The sequence below is a fragment of the Acyrthosiphon pisum genome, chromosome A1, assembly GCF_005508785.2.
Source record: "Acyrthosiphon pisum isolate AL4f chromosome A1, pea_aphid_22Mar2018_4r6ur, whole genome shotgun sequence".
Lineage (NCBI taxonomy): Eukaryota > Metazoa > Arthropoda > Insecta > Hemiptera > Aphididae > Acyrthosiphon > Acyrthosiphon pisum.
The window spans coordinates 135,364,236-135,385,787 of record NC_042494.1 but is presented as its reverse complement, the minus strand read 5'-3'; the positions used below and the strand labels follow the sequence as shown (position 1 = coordinate 135,385,787).

Here is a 21,552-nt window from a genome sequence, read left to right as displayed (position 1 = left end):
ATTTTATTGCAACCTTTCTTCTTATACTTCTACTATAAATTACGTATATTATCACTCAAAAGCTCTTAAAATATTATATGCAACTCTATACCGTGAATTTGGATAGTCGTAAAAAATCAGAGTTTTTCTGGCGTAGAATTTCATGTGAAAATATTATGTTAATTATGATTCGTTCGCTATAATCTTTAAGTATAATTAAAAAGCTATTTCATATTATTACTTAGGCGGGATTCAACTAATTTTTATCCAAAATATTGACTGTTGAAATTGTATACTTCCTTATTAGTTTCGTGCTTCTGCAATGAGGTCATTAATTTTGTAATTTCATTTTCACTTAAAAAATGTCAACTTTCATATCGTTCACAAATTAAATAAATTAGTGTGTTATCTAAGTGTTTTTGTACAAAAGAGATAGTACTGTACTTATTTAAGTCTTATAATCTTGAATCAACCAAAGGCTAATTTTAGGAACGAAAAAGTTGACTGAGTTCTTTTCAAGTTAACTTGTTTTAAATTGGTCAACAACTCGAATGAATTCCATAAAAGTTCTTTCGGGGGTTATTTTCCTTTGTTCGTGGACCTTCATATCTCAAATCACAAACCAATTGTTTCAAACTGCAAAACAGTCCAATGGATATTTATTGTGCGGCGTTTCGTCTGTTCGGCACTCAAAGTGAAAAGTTTTCACACAAAAGCCAAGTTTGGATTTTTCACATTGATGTTTTATTTCTCGAATATATCCGACCTCGGATACAAAAGTACCGTTCTTTAAATAACCTAATAGACTAATGCAATTTAATTAAGATCTGCTCAGATTTCGATGAGAAATTATTTCAGGAAAACCTTTAGTTTATCACACCGAGTGCACAAACACAAATACAACTGTCGACGATCTATGTAATTTGGTAATGTATGACAAATTATATATTATCTAGCTGTAGGTGTACAATAAACACATTAAAAAAAAAAAATCTTATTCTTATTAAATATTGGAAGTTTCGCCACCGTCGTAGAATTCAATATTTTGATTTATTGTACAATAATAATGGAATCGAACTACTGTTACAATCATAGGCATTACCTATATCTATTATATTTTATATTTTGATAAAAATGATCTAACACGACTTTAATGTTTCTACGCACCGTGTTAAACATTGAAACCACATTCTCGTCGACTGTCATATTAATATATTATTAAATTTATCGTTACTTGATGTTTTTGATTTTTTTAGAAATCGTCGAAATAGGCGTTTAATCAATCGCGTAGTTTGTTCAAATAATTTTCGGTAGGACCTACCAAGTTATAATAATATCATTATCCATTTTTCCACGATGCGATTTCATTGCACGAGTTCTGGTTGATCCCTCCCTCCTCACCACCATCACCACCACTCGGATAAACAACGAAAACGAACAACGCTTTACGCGCTGCACGTTCCACACACGCACGTCATGTAGTTGTTCATAAATTATTGTTTTGTTATTTATACGGATTAATTTCTGTTCATTAATCGTATACGTTTGTCCAATTAACAACATAGCAGATACGTGTCGTTTGCGTCTGCCAAGACGTCCGGAATACTTTGCCGGAACATCTAATTCGGGAACGCGGTCCCAGAAATTTCGGATTACCCTGCGGCCGGGAAGTGGGAATTGTTTTGGGGGTCGAGTTAAAGCGAAAGCTCTTCGTCTTACCAAATTGCATCCGAAAGACATGGAGATTAATTTCAGAGTAAACGCAACCGCAATTCCGAGTCCCGCGCGCCCCCTCGCTAATCGCACATCTTAAATGAATACCGTTTACACCTCTTTCGTTCGGCGCTTTGGAAACGAAATAATACAATTTACTCGTCGTAAACCGCACACGACCTCCTCGTAAAATCGTCTTCGACCGCCGAAATAATTTAAGAGTGCCACAGCGATTAATATCAATATTTCATTGCGAACATCAGAAACCATAATATTTTACTCGCGGCGTGCCAGCACGTGTTGAACGACGATAAACGGGTAAAAATACGTCCTATATAATACTGGTACGAAGAAAAAATACCAGGGAAAATAAAATCCGACGGGAAAAATGTCAAAGTTTAAAATGTCCGTGTGTGTATTGTCACGTGGAAACGAGAAATTTTGGATTTTGATATTTTTATTGCCGACTGTTAAATCATTTTACTCTGATATTATTTTGCACAGGACTTTTTTTTTTCGCCGGTTATTTTGCATTCAGGAATTTCCCCTAGACTGTGAAATTCACGAATTATTCGAACATTACTGGAATACATAACAAAATAATAGAGACTTTCAAATCCAAAGCTACAAAACAACTTGCCGAGTCCAAAGCCTACATTTTGTAATATATTCCATTAAAATGCATTTATATAATTACAGAAAACACTTTACAAACAAATTCTATAGTAATATTATGGCCGTGTTGCCGTGATTTTACGGCGCTCTAAAGAGCATATACCTTTTTATACCTATTAGTATAATATAACCTATTTGCAATAAAATTAATCAAAAATACTTTAATATGGGTGCGCCGACTTTGATCGTTACAAACTCTAACGTAAACATGTATAATGTAATAAGTTATCGAGAAGTATAAATACGTTCCATTAAAAAATAAAAAGCCATTTTTTGTTCTCACTATTTAGTTATAAAGGTTTCACTGTAATATTGCACTATGTATCTACCGGTAAAAATATTATATTTTTTAATAATAATGTGACCTTGGTGAATAATTTTGCTGTACCCAAAAACAATTTAATATGACGTTCAACTCAACAGTATAGATATCAAATCACTCTTTTGAACGACTCCGACAAAGGATTTCAGAGATCCCGAATTATGCGACGCGTGTAACGATATATTATATTATATTATTTCGTTCTCATCATCAAAACTTGGTGCGTAGTTTTCAAGTTATGTGACGACAATTTCTTTCATTTATGATATGTCACGTGACGAATATAGGTACGGCGTTTAAGTTTAAAATTGAAATTACCGCTCACGGATGTGCTGAAGCCGTAAAAGGAGTTCCTTAAGGGCACTATATACAATGTAATGTACCGCCGTGGAAATGTTCGATCGCAAGACGGCTTTAGTCTCATCGATGTAGCGCACCAATTTGTGCTTCCTTAGCAAAACCACAAACAACGTCCCCAATGGATATATAGTTCCGTTGCACAAGGCACGCTAATTTAACTATGTCTTGCGATGCGCAATACTCGAATTACCATAATTATTATTTAAACATCTCAGTCCGCTGCAGTGTATAATGTATATAATATAAGGGTCAGTCAAATTGATTCCAGCCAATCAGCTGAAGTAGGTACTTTATTGCGATTATCGTGTTTAACGAAAATAATCTCGTTGATCGTTCGTGTAATTATTTTCGAATCGAAAGACTTCCACTTGGTACGATCATTATCACAATAATATTATGTATTAATTAATGCTTAATAATATTGTGTAATATTACAGTATAATATAATAATATCTTACCTATACAACATAAAACATAATATTATACCTACGATATTAAATTGTATAACACGAGATATCGGTCTCGGCGGGTAGCTGTCGAATAATTAATTATAATGTTTGGATAAGTTAATTCTACAATTTCTAAATGTTATTTTTGGAAAACAGATGTAGCTACACCGCATGTGTCAATCCGTATAGTTTATTTTCATGTGTCTAAAACTTTTTATCTATAATTAATCGAAATCTAAAAAAAAAAGAAACACATAGATACGTTGCACGGTACTATATTATATTGTATATTATTAGGATCTAAAACAACACTATTGCATGTTTAATTATAATTACAACTTACAGCGACAATACATTTCCCATAGTGTTTTATTCATGAATTATTATGAATTTTTTGCTTAAGCGTCTATATACGTTTAATTACCTATTTGTAGTAGATTTGTACTACTTCATGTAAGTACTCGATCAGTCCAAAATATTTAATGTTTTTTTTAGCAAGAAAGTGGATATTTGTAAACTCTTAAGCTGTTTTTATCGTTAAATATCGATAAGTCGAAAAATATTATCCTCAAAAATACATGAAAAATATTTCTACATTACATTTCAGTTATTTTGTATTCGATACGTTTATATACGGTACATAAACCAACCGACTAAATATAGTATTTACTACGCCATTTCTGAGTTTGCTTCGATCCGAGAGGATGTAATATTCTGTTCATATTTGATTATACAAAGGTCCAGTGTCTAGAATCAGTAATGGTTTCTAGTATTTAGTACCATCGCCTTTCATTTCTTATGCACATGGTTGTGTAATTTCAGTAAGTGCGTATTTTCACTATGCATCGTAATAATATAATATATAAATAAAAATAGCACTTACGTACCGTTACTGCAGCAGCTTATTATATTATAAGGTCATATTGCCGTTATGAATAGATAACTGCAGTTTTGAAAAACTTCAAACGTATTAAATTAAAAGACTTCAGATGAATGGGATTGAATGCGATTTTATGTTATAAAATATTTTACAGTTGACATTGTGTTATCCAAGTACAACTCTATTATATGCGCGATCCTATCACAATATTGTGATACACCTATCGCAAAACGTCAGAAATGATTGAACATTGTGAAATCCATAGAGAAAATGAAAACTAGCCGAACGCGTGAAGCCAAAATGGGAAAAAGTATACGTTCCATATTATAAAATAATATGATCTCTGCAGTCCAAAGGTATTTAACTGGATTTAACTGAAGACATTTTATGAAACAAGATTTTAGGTCACAAATTTTAAAGTTGCTGATTACTAGACTACGCGCAGGTATACCCGTGAGACGTGAAGAACTTCAGCTATTATTAGGGCCACTATTATAGATGCTAATATAAGATGGATAATATCCCCGGACGTCGATGTACAGAACAATGTTATCACGCATTTTCAACAATGCTCGATTTAAACCTAAATGTGACAGTTGCACCGAGAGATCATAACCGGCTAGTATACTAGTATGGTATAGTTTAAGATAATATAGAATGACTAAATGTCGCGAAGAGATGAGAATTAATATAAACAACTACCTACTATAATACACCCTATAATCCAATCTAATATATATATAAATGAATAAGAATGATAGCTGACACTTTGGGCAGTCAAAATATTGAAAAATTCCCAGTCGTATTTAAAATATTCAAGAAAACCAATAAATAAAATAACAAAAAAAGGGATTATCGAGGCAACACCGGTTTTCGATGAAACCGATTTTATTTATAATATATTTTATTGTAATTCCAAAATAATTAATATCCATAGATACCTACTAAACATTGTCGATAATATTCTCTACATTAGCTTTTTCCAGATGTTATATTGTTTAGTTTTTAAAATATTTTGTAGATCTTTTTAAACTACCTTATTTAATATTCATAGACATTTTACATTTTCGACATTTTTAGTTTATTTTCCGGTCAAATTTGAATGCAAGATTCTTCATAAGTTGTCCATTCTGGAATTTATAAATATTGAAGATAGGTATGTGGACCAACAGTTTGTTATGGACATTTATAAAGTTTAAATTTTGTTGAAGTTGTATAATCCAACGGAAAAAAAAACAATTTTTTCTAAGAATTTAAATTATTTTGTGGTGATTCAGAAAATATTGATTGTACGGGTTTGATACAATTGATCATTTTATATATTATATTTATGTAGGTACCAGCACATATTTATAATATTATACTGTTTTCTGTATGCAATACAATTTTAAAAATATTTTTGCTAATTTCAATCTTATTATACTTGTGGCATAATATAATATAAGTATTCTATATCTTAATCAAAAATTAGTTTCACTTTGCATTATATTACTAATAGGTAGTTATTTAAATAAGTACATTAAATTTATTGTCATCACGTCCATATGAAACCACCTCAATTATCTTTTTCTTATTGAAAATATTACAATATTCAGATAATGGCGATTGTTATACGATATGATAATATCAAAGGTGGCGTGGAAATTAAACTAAGCCCTACAGTCTTACTATAATAAATAATAATAACTATTTCTCCCCATCGTTTACTATAGCTATTTGTGCAGTTTACCTACATCTAGGTAAGTTTTATTTCGCGTATCTTTTGTTGGTAGTAGACAATATCATTAGTAAACCGCAGTCGCAAAACCACTGTACCAATGTTTCTTGTTTCGATATCATGAATTTTGGTTGATTAAGTTTAAAATAATAGCCAAAAATATGTATTAAAACGAGCTATTATTACTTGTCACACAATAATATTACAGTACTATTACAGTACAATAAAAAATCTGTATAAACTTATTGTGTGAAATCACAAAATTAACCTTACATACATCATATTATTAAATTACTACCCAACATACTAGGTTTTTATAATACTTCACTCATAATATAATGTTCATCGACGAATCGTTTGTTGGTGTACCCCTACAAAGGTAGATTGATTTGCCGACGACAGCCGTATTTGATTCTCCAACACAGTTTATGTGTATAATATTATGTTATTGGGAAAATCCACTGTTCTAACACTATAATATTCGAAGATATTTTGTGATCGATGAATGACGTGTACGGTCGCAGTAAGACGTAGATAGGTATGTCACGTACACGTCAGTCTCAGTATTAGGAGGATGAGGAGGAGGACCATTAGGCCCACGAGAAAACCGAATATAATACTGCAACTATACACGTGTATTTCTTTGTTCTGATTGGATGTCTTCGTCAGTCGTAATGTTTCAATCTTTTTCATGACCGAGTATTATATTACACTCGTATTTTTTTCACAAAAATAATCTACACGTTTATTAAATTTGAATAATTTAAAATTGCCGTATAAAATGGAAAATTGTTTGTGTGTAGTTTATTTTCCAAACATTATTCTTTATGAAGGGATCATCAACTATTTACTATTTATGGAACAATTTGGCTGAGCGAGTATACGACTAAACATATCATAAATTTGAGTGGTTTACATTCTGATAGTTTAATATACCTTAATTATCTCGATATTTCATGTAAATCAGAATTAAAAGTATGTAATAAAATAGAAAATATAATCTTGAATAAATCGAAATGTAAGACAACGGTAAATAATTTATAAATATAATATAACTATTACCAAAACAATTTATTGAATGATATTGTTATAGACTTTGATAGATTTATTATTTAGAATATTATAAAAATAATTAGCGTATATATAATTTTTCATAAAATACGCTTAAAATATTATACACAAATATTAAAATTTAATAAAATGGTAATGTAATCACAATATTATTAGACCTACCTAAAATTCACTTCAGCTAAAATATATTTGAGCATAACACCTATGAGTCTTAAGTTTTTTGCGAGTACTCAAACGTTGGAAAGCTATTGAAACAATTATGGATTCATAATTTAAAATGGTTAAAAAAAAAAAATAGCACTAACTTATTTTACATATTATAATAATAATATAAAGTATACATATTTTAATAAACGTGGTGTGAAAACTCGAATGTCTCTTGTCAAAGACAAAATAATAAAAATAAAAATAATTAACGTATGACTATCATGTGCAGTTTATGTCTTGGAAGACATTTTGGAAGGAAAATCATTACGAGATGAAATTTTAAACATGGAATGTCAAAGTTATGTTATAGTCGTGTTTAAAGAAAAACATTACTTTTTTACTAAACATTGCATTCATTTTAAACAGTTAACGTTCTTTGATCCGACGCTCTGGTTAACTTCATTCTGCATGGACGTTTCAATATAATATTATGTACTTTGCTAAGATGACTTTTTGTTGAAAAAAAAAATACTGCAGAATAACTGAGGTGTTATATTTAATCAATTATTTTTGCTTAAACCTAGCAAATTCGAGCAGACTTTCTTCAAAACGAATCGCGTTAAAATAAAATATATATATAATCCGAATGTCTTTTATACACATTTAATTGGACCTTTAATAGCTTTTCTCCAGGTTCTTTCGTTAAGTAGAAAAATCGTAATTGAAAATCTACCATTGATTGAGCCCAAAATTGGACCTTTTTTTTTTTATTCATTTCCTAATATTTTGGACGTTTAATGGGTTTAACGCGTTAATAAGTGTCAAGTATAAATTACACGGAGACACGCAATAAGAATAGACTGCGCAGGCAATTTGAATGATATAAAAGATAGGTACAAGTTTGACAAGGTTAACATGTATCTCATGAATAATTTCACACAACATTATATGTATATAGGTACGACTTAAAACTTTCGATGCAATTATCCATTCCGGGTTGTACGAGTAAGAAAAATATTTTATACGTGGAATTTGTCCATTAAAAAATTCGTTGTGAGCTTGAAAATGAAAATCTAAAGGTCCGTTTACATTAAAAAAAAATTTTTTTTGAACATTTCTGTACGATATAATATACGCGAGAGAAAATAACTTCGGAAAACAATATAATATAATACATACATAACTTTATTGTGCAATGTTTTACGTATGACCGTGTTTACATGTTAATGTTATGAAAAACATTTGTGCGTTTATGTCGAATTTAGTTATGATGTATATAGTCATATAGAATATAGATTATAGAAGATTACAATATTGAATGATAATCTACCTACTCATACCGATGGCCTCGGATGTCGATGAATTTTTTAGATCAATGAAAGAAGAAGAAGAACATACAATATTATAATACGATACCAACAGGTTTTGACACAACGGCCATAAGTGTGTAGGTATACAATAAAATATTAAAAATTACGATATAATAATTGTCGCGATAAAATATATAGTTTTAAGTAGAAAATAAACAAACAATGATTATAGGTATACCTATGTCGAATGTTCTTATATATTTAACAATACTAAACGATCGTGATGACCTATATTGAGAAAAAAATACGATAAGACGTATACGAACCACGTTAACCCCGAACACAACCCGTGTAATGCAATCTAAACAAATGTTTAGCTGACTTGGCGCAAAGGGACTACTTATTAAAAATGTCTTGCGCGCTGAAGCTAAACCATGCAGAGCCGTTGTAAGGACTTGGCTGGAGGGTCGCTAGGGATTTTTAGCAGTGTGCCTTTTCCACCCGTTTCCAACACTCTCGACAGGAAATATACGTCTTACTGTGGAAACCGAGTGAAAACTGAGTAAAATATAAATACATTTAAAAATACTGTCTACATTTATTTTTTACGTTATAAAGCGTTAGGTTAGGTTGTAACAAGTACCGCGATGTTATATAAATCAGAAATTAAAATTTATTTTATTCATATTATTATAGTTTTAATGTTCTATCGATAGTAGATATTATTATTAATTCATATGTTTTTGGATGTCTTGCAAAATATGTGCCTCAGTAAGCCAGATGGCTTTTAAATTTTTTTTTTTATTTTTAAAATACTTATTTGTAAAAATATTTTCTCACTACTTACTATATTATTATAGTAAGTAGTAAATTATGCATTTTATGAAGTTTAATCCTAATTTAAGTATTATATTAACGTCATATTATGGTCATGTGGAGTGTTGGAAAATCTTAAATTGATAATAATTCCATATTATTAACTACAACTTGTATGTAACCTGCTGAAAATACAGACATTATTAAGTCATCGTTGGAGATAAAGTATTTAAGGCTGTTAAAAGCGAACCATTTTTAATGGGTCGAATTTAGGCAATATTCTGTATCCATCGTGACTATGTGTGACTGTTCTTAAACGCTCTATGTAATTAAAGATAGACTACGGTTAAGATTCTTAGAAGTCTCAAGTCACCACTTATTGATCTAAATGTATGAAAAAACGACCCGCTTTTAACAGTTTTAATCATAAGGTTATTCTATAAGCACTATTATTTTAGGATTGGATCTGAGGGAACATTGTGCTTCACTAAGTATTAAAATATGTACTATGTAGTACTACATGTGAAAACCTACAACCAGTATTATATTTTATTTCATAAATAAAAATTGCTAGAAGTTTGAACTAATTGCAGGCTAATATTATCAAAAGTATGATTAATTTGAGAATTTAATTAAAATAATCGGTAGGTACGTGTTAAATATTTTTTGTCTAAAATATTTTAATATAAATACTATAATACTATTTATTAACAAAACTTAAATTATTTACTTTGTATAATTAACAATTGATTAAATTATTGACAACAATAGTTGAATCGTTATCGAAATGTTTCAATGTTCAAAATAACAATTTTATCCAATTTATTTGCCTTATAATTTGTTAATAATTATACACTAACGGGTAAAACGCACTCATACAGAACATAATGAATTGCATATAAATTAGTTTTTGGAAAGCTTGATAAATTAATTTATAATTAGTACACGAATGAATAAAAAAAAATAAAAACAAATTCAATACGAATTTTAAAGCGTGTTTAAATCTAGACAATTTGAACATCGGAAGATTAATTATTATTTTGCTCGGCATAAGTAATCAGCTCATTTAAAACATGAATAAAATCAATTTCGTTCACGTCCTTCATTTGTACTACATTGTTAGGGAGGGATATGTTGGTATACACTCAATACACACAGACTTGGGGGCGGAAAAAATACGTTTTATAAACAAGTTTCTGGTGTTCGACAAAGAGTTAGTAATCGAGACGGGGTGTCATATTAACATTATGGCGTGCACAGGACAAACAACCCTAAACAACAATACAATTATATATTCCGGTCTGGAATTAAATTAAATTATATTTTATTCCTGTCTGGATTATTCAACGATACTAGTCGTATACGTATATACTCTATAACGTGTAGAAATATTATTGTTTATTATTGTAATGTTTGTATTTTATTAGTATACTTAAGCGTATAAAAAAAAAAACAGTGTCTTACACTTCAAAATAACAATCAGCTATAAATCATAATCACCTATAATCACCTCATTGAGGTGGATGTAAAACCAATAAACATCACAAATTTAAAAAAAAAACTTAAAGCAGTCACTTTGCAGTGGCGCTGAGCCATTTTTGAATAGGTGGTAGGTAGTTGAGATTAAATTAGTTGATACGCACCCATATTCATTGGTCCATACAATACTTACCACAGAACTCTTGTTTTAGCAAAACAAGAATTCTTTCGAAATCAAAAATATTATAATAATATTTTTTTCGATAAATAAAACATGAAAAACCAATTCAATTAATATATACATCCGTGCGTATAAGTCCCCCTCCCCCCCCCCCAAAAAAAAAAAAACGCACCGCCTTTATCATGAGATACGATAGGTACCTATTATAGTTCAATCAAATGCTAACCGTTACTCAATTATTGTAACGAACCGTCATCGACTGAACTCTGGCTCTTTACAACCCCCAGGAGTTCGAGTGTATAGTTGATTGGTGCATAACAATAATAATATAACATAATATAGTTTAACGTTTTATTCGTATTCAGAGCGGTGGGTATTAACTAGTTAAATAGTTGAAGCTAAAGTAAATAGTTAGTTAATTCTATAATTAACTTAATACCATAACGGCCTAACATGTTGAAGAATCCATTGTAACAACTTAGTTATAAAAAAAAATAATAAATTGCTTTAAGTTAAAACCGTGTTTAATTAATTAATTGATTATTATTTTGTATAATCACGCTGTATACAATTATTTAAAATACGAATAAAATATATTCTTTGATTTAATAATTATTTAGTTGACATTTAGTTCAATTTTTTGCTTGAACCACTACATTTAGCAGACAATAAAAATGAACCTAGGTCGTATATTAATAGGATTGTGCATTTTTAACAAAATATTTAGTTATTATTTAAAAAAAATTTCAAGTTACACACGTTTATACGTGTATGTGACCTATGTGCTAATCAAAAAGTAATTAATGAATTTTGTTTTGGCTCACGAAAGTCGAATATTTTTTTGACACTTTTTTTTTATAATTAGTAGAAACATGACATATTATAATCGTTTTTGCAATCTATAAATTAAAAAACAAACAAATATTAAAATCAAGTGTCTATTTATAAACTCAATTATCTTGTATGATTCTTAATTCTGGACAATTTTTTTATGTAAGCCCATAAAGACGAATACCTGAAATATTGGATATACGTCAATTTTAAAGCTTTCGTCGATTCTATCTCCAGTTTTTTTTTGTATTCACATTAAAAAAAAAATGCCAGGATATTTATACGAAGTCAATGATTATAAAATTAATCATAGTGTTTGTAATATATCGTATATTTTTAACTGAAGTAACAAACAAACGGTAGAAAACGATAGTGGGAACTTGTAGGGTAGGTTCATAATTTGAACTCGGGGGAGTCGGATACAATAGACTGTAGTATATACTAAACATGATATTATTATAAGTATTTTTTCGACCGGAGATTCAATCGAACCACACGTATGTGGTGTGCGTCGATCTACGTCAGCTGGCGACTTACCTGCAAAAGTTCCGTGCACTGGATATCGGCGAAATCCGGCGATGCGTAGATTTTCATTTCTTGTATGGCTCCCTTAAACGACAGAACAAAAACCCACGTGAGCAACGTGTTCATGGTAATGGTATTAGACAATAATATTATTATGATAATGTTATGCGGTATTGACTTTCGTAAGATATTAAATAGTAATTTAAAAAAAATAAAAAAAACAATACAATTGGGTGGATATCAACGGAACGCAAACGATATTTTCTGTCGATAGCTATTACAATGTAATAACAATAATATTATTACTGAAGTTATCACGTCGCTGTTATCGTTCGTCTGTCGTCACTGCGGAAGGTACGCGCGGCGAACCAACGTATCGTGCTTGACGGTCGCCTACCACTGCCACCACTGACGACGACGACGACTATTACGACAACGACTACAACTGACGAGACGAAGATCGTCTGGACCATCCGTCGCTGCTTCCACGTGCTCGTTTCGGGGATCTAGGGGGACAGTCAGTGCGTGTTTGCCGGGAGTTCCTAAAATAACGCGCGCGTGCGCTCCGCCTTCGGGCATAATAATTAACAATCTGAATAAAAATATGTCGACGAAAACCAAATTTCGAGTCACCACTCGATGTCGCCGGCAGTCAACGAAATAAAAGTACAATAATAATTGTATATTTTTCTTTATTTGTTGTAGACCGTCAGAAGTCTCCGAGTTCAAACGCGTCAGCTCCGCCCGACCGGCAGACGAGTGATTATACTACTGTTGTACGCGACAAATGCAGTAAGTTCAGTAAATTTTTTTCCCCGTTTAAATACAATCACACACGTTTTAGTCGGTTTCGACTATACGATACTTACGCGATAGTCCGTATTATAAACGCCGAGAACCGCGTGACGTGCCAGGACGAAATATAATAATATTATTCTTGTGTGATCCGCAGCGAAATGTTACCAGCTAGGCATCATCTATGTAATTATTATTTTTAATATCTGTTTTACCGTTACGTCCCTATTTATCGTCACAATATTGTTGTTCTCGACAATTTTCAAAAAATTTTTTTGCAAATCTCGCAACAGTGGTAACGCATTCATAACGACCTTAATCGATAAAATATCTGTTTTCAATCGAAATCGATTAATATTATTATTCTATTATGTTGTTTGAAGTACCTATGAAAATCTGTTTTGTTCTCGAAAAAAAAGAATTAATAATAACACGATGATAGATTTTATAATTTGCACGTGTTCATCGCGTTATGATCAGATTAAATAATATTATTAAAACAATTTATGTTGTTATTCGTCGTAATAAATATTACGTAGATATTAATATTACATAGATATATGCGAGTAAATGTAATCTGAGTGATGTGTTAGGACATTAACGTGATGCTATAATACATTAATATAACATATTTTAATTTCATTATACATCACAGTGGCTGGCTACAACGTAGGTATAATAAAATATGAACACTTTTTATGCCGGTTGAATATTTTAATAAAATCCCCTAACAGAGAATATTAAATTAGGTAGGTAAAAATATAACCGGTTCGAGTCATTGTCATTTTAAAATCAACCAAACTGGGTACTTTAAATTATGATTTATTGTCATTTTAATAATTACAGTGAATTAAAACCCCGAATATGTTGTATCAACAAATAACGAGTCTGTAGATTTTCAATTTTTGGAATACGTTGTCATAATTATTTTAAAACCTGTTATGACCAAGACTTCAAAAAAGGTAACCCTAGTACTAGTACAACTATAGTATGAATTCCTAACATAATCATATCAAAGTAAAATAAAATATTCCATTCATATATCTTAATTCTTTACCATGACTTTTTTTTTATTGTTCGTGGGCTTAGAATAACGTCAAAGGTAAATGAAAAAAAATTAATAAAAACTAATCATGCGCTATATAATATTGAAAGTTTTAATAAAAAAAGTTGACAATTATAAAATATTATTATTAAATTTTTTTTCCATACGTTATAAAATTATTTAAACACGTTTAATCAAAAACAATACCTAATTTAAACTTTCAAAAAACGAAAACAAATTTAAACAACTTTGAGAATAATATTATAATCTCAAGCCTTAAGAACAGCAATATAACGTTATGAAATAATAATTTTTTCAAATTAAGTATCGAAAACTATAGTAATTTGGTTAATTTGAAAACTTAGTTGAATTCTATACACGAAACAGCACGTCTCATTCAGTGAAATTTATATTTAATATTTGAGTAGTATTTTCATTATTTAAGTTCATTAATGAACTCAAAATAAACTTAAATGTCACATCTAAGTATCTAACACTATGTCCTTAAATTAGTTAAATGAGTATAGTTTTGATTTTCTAGTACAAATAAATTCGAACATTTTTAATTAGTTTAATTATCTCAAAAACATCAAATTAATATGAAATTGTTATTTAAAGTCTGACAGTAACCAAAAACAATAATGTATTTAATATTTTTGTTTACTGTTAAAATATTAAATAAGTTTACAATCGAGTACTTCGTCATGCTGTGTATAATATTAAATTATTAAAACGTAATGATGTCATAAAACGTAAAATACATAATTTTAACTAACTCGGAGATTTTATTAAGTAATAAACAAGTTTCACGTCAAATGTAAATACCTGTATAAAACTGGAGAAACCAACATCTAAAACATCTACAAAATGTATCCAATACTAATTAATAAATAATTTGTTTTTCTTTTGTTGAACACAAAATAAAACTTAAGATTTAAGCGGTTTATGCAACTACAAGAGAATAATAATAATAATTATTATTATTATAATTATAACAAACCATCGTGGTTTTCTTTTGTTGATACTAAGACCCACAGTAATTTATTTATAGTTTGCTGCTGTAAGTGGGGTTAAAGCGAATCGAAATCTCAACAACAATAATTTGGGGGGGGGGGGGGGGTGCCAATCAAAACGAGACGTCGTCAAGTCAAACACAAAACCGTGAATATCTAGTGAAAAGCTCGGCGACTCAATCATTTCGGGACACTTCTGCAGAACTATATAGGTACTATGCACAGCAGTGAGATGCGTATAAAATATTATTATACCTACATAATGTTGCTATACGTACAATAATATATCGAATACGTTACAAGTTATAACTTACACGATGCATTAAATATTACTTTACACATCCGACCGTCGTCGTCTGCCGCGGCTAGTTTTTTACCTCATGCGGTCGAGGGGTCATAATATACGATTCGCACAAAATTATTATGTATTTTCCCAAAACTTCTTTTCCTCCCTCGTCACACACACCACTCTGCAGAGTGATGTTTAATTTATTTTTTCTGTCGCTAAGCCAATTTCTTCGACGAGTGAGCGCGCGCGCGCGCACACACACACAATAGTATAAAACACACGACGAGTGTCGTTTGTCATCCGGGTCGCGTTTCCAAAGTGACTGAGTGTATTCTATATACATGTTATATTCCGTCGCGTTTTGTATTTCACTTTATTATTCTCTTCTTTCATCCGCGATTGTAGTCGGAGGCAGTGCACAGGTGGAACGTACTCGGATGTGCATACAATATTATATACTCCGACATCACCATAGCACACACTAGACGCGCAAATCCATCTATAAAACGTTAGTTCGCCGTCGGTTTTAGGACGCAGTAGTTTACGACTTTTTTTTTGTCCCTCATTACAATATTATTTACATTGGGCGAGTGTTGTACCTATTTATCTACACAACGACGCCGTCGTGTATTTATTTAATCGGTTGTATTTGATATCATCAACATTATTAGTATAGGCACTCGAAGCGTAAATAGGTACCTACGACGAGTTACTAGACTTGATACGGAAATAATATAACGTTTACGTTTTTAAGCATTCGTTTTTCATTCACTAGAACGTTTACGAAAAAAAAATAAGAAGCTTTTTAGTACATCTTTTGAAATATTAGCTTTTTCCTGTTCCTTTCACAGAAACAAACGGTTGGAAATACTCAAATACGTATTGTACTATATGCGTAGGTACGACTTAAATGGACGTCCACCGCTTTATATACATTTCTTTCAAACCGTATGTGTATCCGTGTAGGTATTGTACTGCACTACAATAGTTATAATAACACTGTACAATAAGCGTACATTCAACGAATTAGGTGTAGTCGGTGATGATATTTTTTTCGAACCGTGTAAAATATCTTGGTGTTTGAAGAAAAGAAATTGACGAGTATAATATTATAACCAGTGTACGTATAGGCACGCAGATAATCAAATTATAAAATGTTGTTTAGAATCAGGTGGTCGATTGAAAGCGGATGAAAGAGACGCGTCTTCATTACTTACATATAATTAATAGCTAATAATAATATTATTCAATATAGTAAGACGTGCATTTAAAACTGGTATAATATCTTGTCGTTATTACACGAAATGATAGTAAAATCAGTCACGTCTCGTGGTTTCGACAGTCAATTTTAATCGATGTAACTAATATAAATAATTCGATATTTTACGAATTGTTCGCGCTGTTAATATCCACGGACTAAAATAATAATAATCTACAACAGGGATGGCCAACCCGCGGCCCGCCTTGGAAAGTTTTGCGGCCCGCGACATTTATCAAATATTTACAAAAAAAAATTATTTTTGTGCCGATAGAATATTCTGGAATGCCCGCGCAACGCGGTATCTGTATTATTATTAACAACGTAATTTTTTTTAAATACGTTTATAATTTTATATGTGGCCTGATTTCGAATAAAAAAATAAAAAATATGTGATTATAATAATAAAGTAGCCCGCAAGATCATTTGGGTTGGCCATCCCTGATCTACAATAATCATTACTGATGACGTAAAGTGAATCTGTATTAGCTGTTATCCGATGATAGAGAAGTGTATTGTCTGCAGTGGTCTGTCTCGTAAATCGAGTTATTGTGTGCCAGCGAACCTCGCAGACGGAACAATAAAACAATATGATACAATATACGTTTCGAATACGATCTTTGTTGTAATAATATATAGGTAAGTACCTACTATGCGATGCGAGTGACGGACTAGGTTTTAAAGGTAGGTACAACCAGTGGTTAATAACAACTATAAGGTACAATGCGATATTCGACCATTATCGTTAGAACTCGCTACGTTGATATAACGGCAAACAAATTTGATTAAGAATTACGTTTGTATAACATTATAACAGTGCTATTAGTTTTCATAATATTTCGTTTTGGAAACAAAACCACTCAATTATTCAATACAATTTAATACTATTAGGACGATGTAAAAAACTACCAACTCATGGACTTAAACAATTAGGCATTATACTTATTGCAATACAATTGGTTGTGTTTGTAATAGTACCCTTGTGCTCTACACGTTTTAAATGTATTATTATAGCTGGTGTTTATGGTTGATGACGCCAATATAATATATTATAATGTTATAAAATATGCATTGAATTGTCGCACTGACAAAGTACGATTTTTCATATAAGCTACATGACGTGTGTGTTCGTTGTATTAAATGTGAACATATTATTAAGGATGGCAATTCATATGCACGGATATTACGAGCGCGTGTGATATTTGAATAATCTTAGGACATTATCATCTTAATATTATACGTTGTTTGAAACTTAATAACGTAAATGTTTTGAAAAATGTATAGGTGCGTAAAAAATGCATTTGAAACGTCTGCCGAGATTTTTAGAAATGAAAATTCCCCGAATGAGTGTATTCATTTTAATAATAATATGAACGCCGACGAATTATGACTTTTTTTCTAAAAGAATGTATTTGACGGTGTGTCGGCTTCCACTTTCCAGTGCCGTTGACGCCATCTGTTGCCGTTATCATCTCGTTGAGTTATGATAATAAAAATTCTCATACAACTTTACTGTAGTATGCGTTTAACTAGTCTACTGAATCAACAACACCTTTTCAAGAGTGTTAATTCTCATAGCCTATATATTTATTATCTCGTCGGATAATATTTTATTCGTATATTTTTTATTAAACATATAAAACTGTTATAGTAGGTACCTCCTACCTATTAATATTTTTAAATTCTAAAAAAACGTATTCAATATCATGATGGTAATACGAAATAATGTGATTGTTTAGCTTAAAATCATCGGATTTTCATTGTTTCCATAGTTTGCTATGGATACCATTGTTGCTCATCAAAGAAATATTTTCAAAAACAAATTATACATCAGCCTGCTGGCGTTCGGTAAATGTCCGTTTGTTATTATAATATATCAAAACCTAAAACCGACTCAATTAAAAATATAAATACCTATATAATTAAAATATTTTAAACATATATTATTTCGGATCGTAAATAAATTGTGGTTGGTTAATACATCGACAAATGTACATTGATATAAATATATTATAATGAGCAAAAAAAAGCTGAACAAGCAATAAAACAACTCCGGGAAAATTTTACTCGGAAATGAGAAACTTTGGCTTTAAACCCTCACGGAGGACAATTAAATACAGGATAGAAACTCGGCAAACATACCGCGACTAAGCGTTACCGATGGACAGAGAAAAGTGTAAAGCATTTCATAAAATAAATAATATAAAAGAACTTTTCTTTAGTCCGACAATAAATGGCTATCACTACACGGTGGATTTGTGTGTGTAGTTTATAAAAGTTTGTAGGTCATAGCCATCATACTGACTAGTAAATCTTCTTGGTGCTTAGTTTTTGACTGTCACGGGAATATACGTAGGTACCTAGGTATCATACTATTATGTATGACTTAAAAATGAGCAATAACCATTTCGTAAAAAGATGATGATTTTTAATGAATTAGTTCGAAATACAAAAAATACTGTTTTAAAAACAACGATTACTGATTACGACTTGTGGAAAGCATCTATTTTTTGTTAAACTTGGATTTGTATGGTTTAATTAGATACGAAATATGTATTTTATCAAACCCGAAGCAATTAATTACAATGATTTATAATTGTTAATTTTATGATTGCGACTATTTGTTGTGCCTAAACGGAAACCTACATAATGTTATGACTTCACATTGCAGGTATCCATTAAAAACGTAAAATTATGAATACAATTAATTTCCATCATTATGGAATTAAATTACCTGTCCACTTCAAATATAAGTGTTAATAATTGAACACCGGTGTATAGATGGTGCTGGTTATTTCAAAAGCGATTTAAGTTCAATTTTAACACGAATACAACTCGAACATAGAACCCACACCATTATTTATTCCGCGCACACCGCACACTGCGTATGCATTTTTTATAAACCTGATCTCAAAATAAAACGAAACAAACCATCTATCAACTTACCATGGTAATTTAATGATAAGCAATTCGGATATTATTTCACTGCCATTCTACATAAGCGTATAATATTATATACTATGTAAATTCAAATACACGACAGCTACACCGTGTGCGCGAGTTATCACGGCACATCCAAATGGGATTTTCTTACCTATATACTTTTTAGAAACGAGAAAATACGGTATATATTTATATATATACCTAAATTTTTTTTTACAAACTTTATTGAAGACCACCGTAATGTGCGGCGGGAGCTTGACACAGCGTTAAAGTTTTATAGTTTTATAAGAAATATTTTTGTATTATAATAATAATAATGATGATAATAATAATAATAATAATAATAATAATAATAATATAAACTATATAAGTAATTCGTTCCATTGTGTTAAGATATTTAACAATTTTGTTTTATTTTAACATACGTAATATTATAATAAATATATAGTTTAAAGTTCAAGTATAAAGTTAGTCATTTCCATTTACATTTTATACGTGCGGTTAACACAGAACATGAACATTATGAATTCCTCGTTAATCAAATAGCTATTCAGGTACGTGAGTTGTGTAACTTTTCCTAAATATTCAGTAATATTCATATTATTGTTGAGTATTTGATTTTAAATAAATTGTTTGAATTTCTCGTAAATATAGCGTTGTGATTGTACTGCAATACTGCTTACAGCTTACTGTAGATGGATTATAAACAATACCGATAAGTTATTACAAATTGTACAATAAATTCCAGATATTACAATGCAATCCATTCAAAAAAACATGGAAAAAATATTATCTATATTAAACTATTTATAATAAAATAAAATAGCAGGGCACAAAGTAAAGCTGAAAAATAGTTAGTATAAAATTCGTTATAATAATTCTAGTTGATTTAAATTCCAATGAAGCCAATGTGATGTATATGAGTTAATTTTCCATTGCCCTATAGGGAAACCTTGCAGTGCTATAGTAGGCGAGGACTGAGCGGTGGGTATCGGTTAAATGTTTATTATATTTTATTAAAAAATAATCTGTAAATAGTTTTAAATATTCGTCAAGTTTTTATGGATTTACAATTTAAATAATTTATATTATTGTGTTATGTTCTATTTGTGCACATCAATTAAAACATTAATACATCGCGTTGTGGGTTTGAGTTCATTTGTAATGTAATTTCCCATTTTAAATTATAAAAGTAGATACGTGTTATTAATCAAATACTTTTTTAATTTTTTCATCGAACCGAATTATTGTTTTAAATGCTGGTACGTACTATATACTAAAATGTAAAATTTGATTTGATTTTGGAAAACGAATTACCGTTGTGTTTAATCATTTATGTTCAAATAAAAATCATATTCAAAGGATTGTGTGATTATGATATGAAATAGTATATATCCAAATGTATATATATATATATATCGTAATACTTTTTTGTTTTGTATGTTCACCTGGGTCCATTAAATCGCATAACCAAAAATATCAGATGGATACTTTACAATGCAAGCACGTATGTTTTGCATCATGTGTCGGCGTTTGGCTTGGGTATGAAAGAATTGCCATGTTAATCGAAAAGAAACTTAGATTTGTGCATTACAGATGGAGGACACTCACTTATACGTCATGGTATGTTTACTAACGACGAATTACAAATGAAAAATGTACGTATTTTAGTGAAATTGAAGCTGAAAAAAAATGATGCTATAGTCTTATTGTCTCTCCGGTTATAACTGTAAAAGAAAAAAGCAAGCATGTTT

At 30.4% G+C, this 21,552-nt stretch overlaps 1 protein-coding gene across 4 annotated transcripts in view; it reads right to left on the bottom strand.

The window, feature by feature from the left end:
- The window catches only part of LOC100573836 (collagen alpha-1(XVIII) chain), a 285,075-nt gene that overhangs the window by 109,855 nt on the left and 153,668 nt on the right, over positions 1 to 21,552 (bottom strand). For 3 of the 4 annotated variants that reach the window (XM_029488395.1, XM_029488396.1, XM_029488397.1), the window contains exon 5: positions 12,468 to 12,539. In XM_029488395.1, the coding sequence (XP_029344255.1) occupies positions 12,468 to 12,539 (72 nt within the window). Of the gene's footprint in view, positions 1 to 12,467; positions 12,540 to 12,761; positions 13,623 to 21,552 lie in introns of those variants that run through there. The other variant, XM_029488398.1, reaches the window with a different exon arrangement.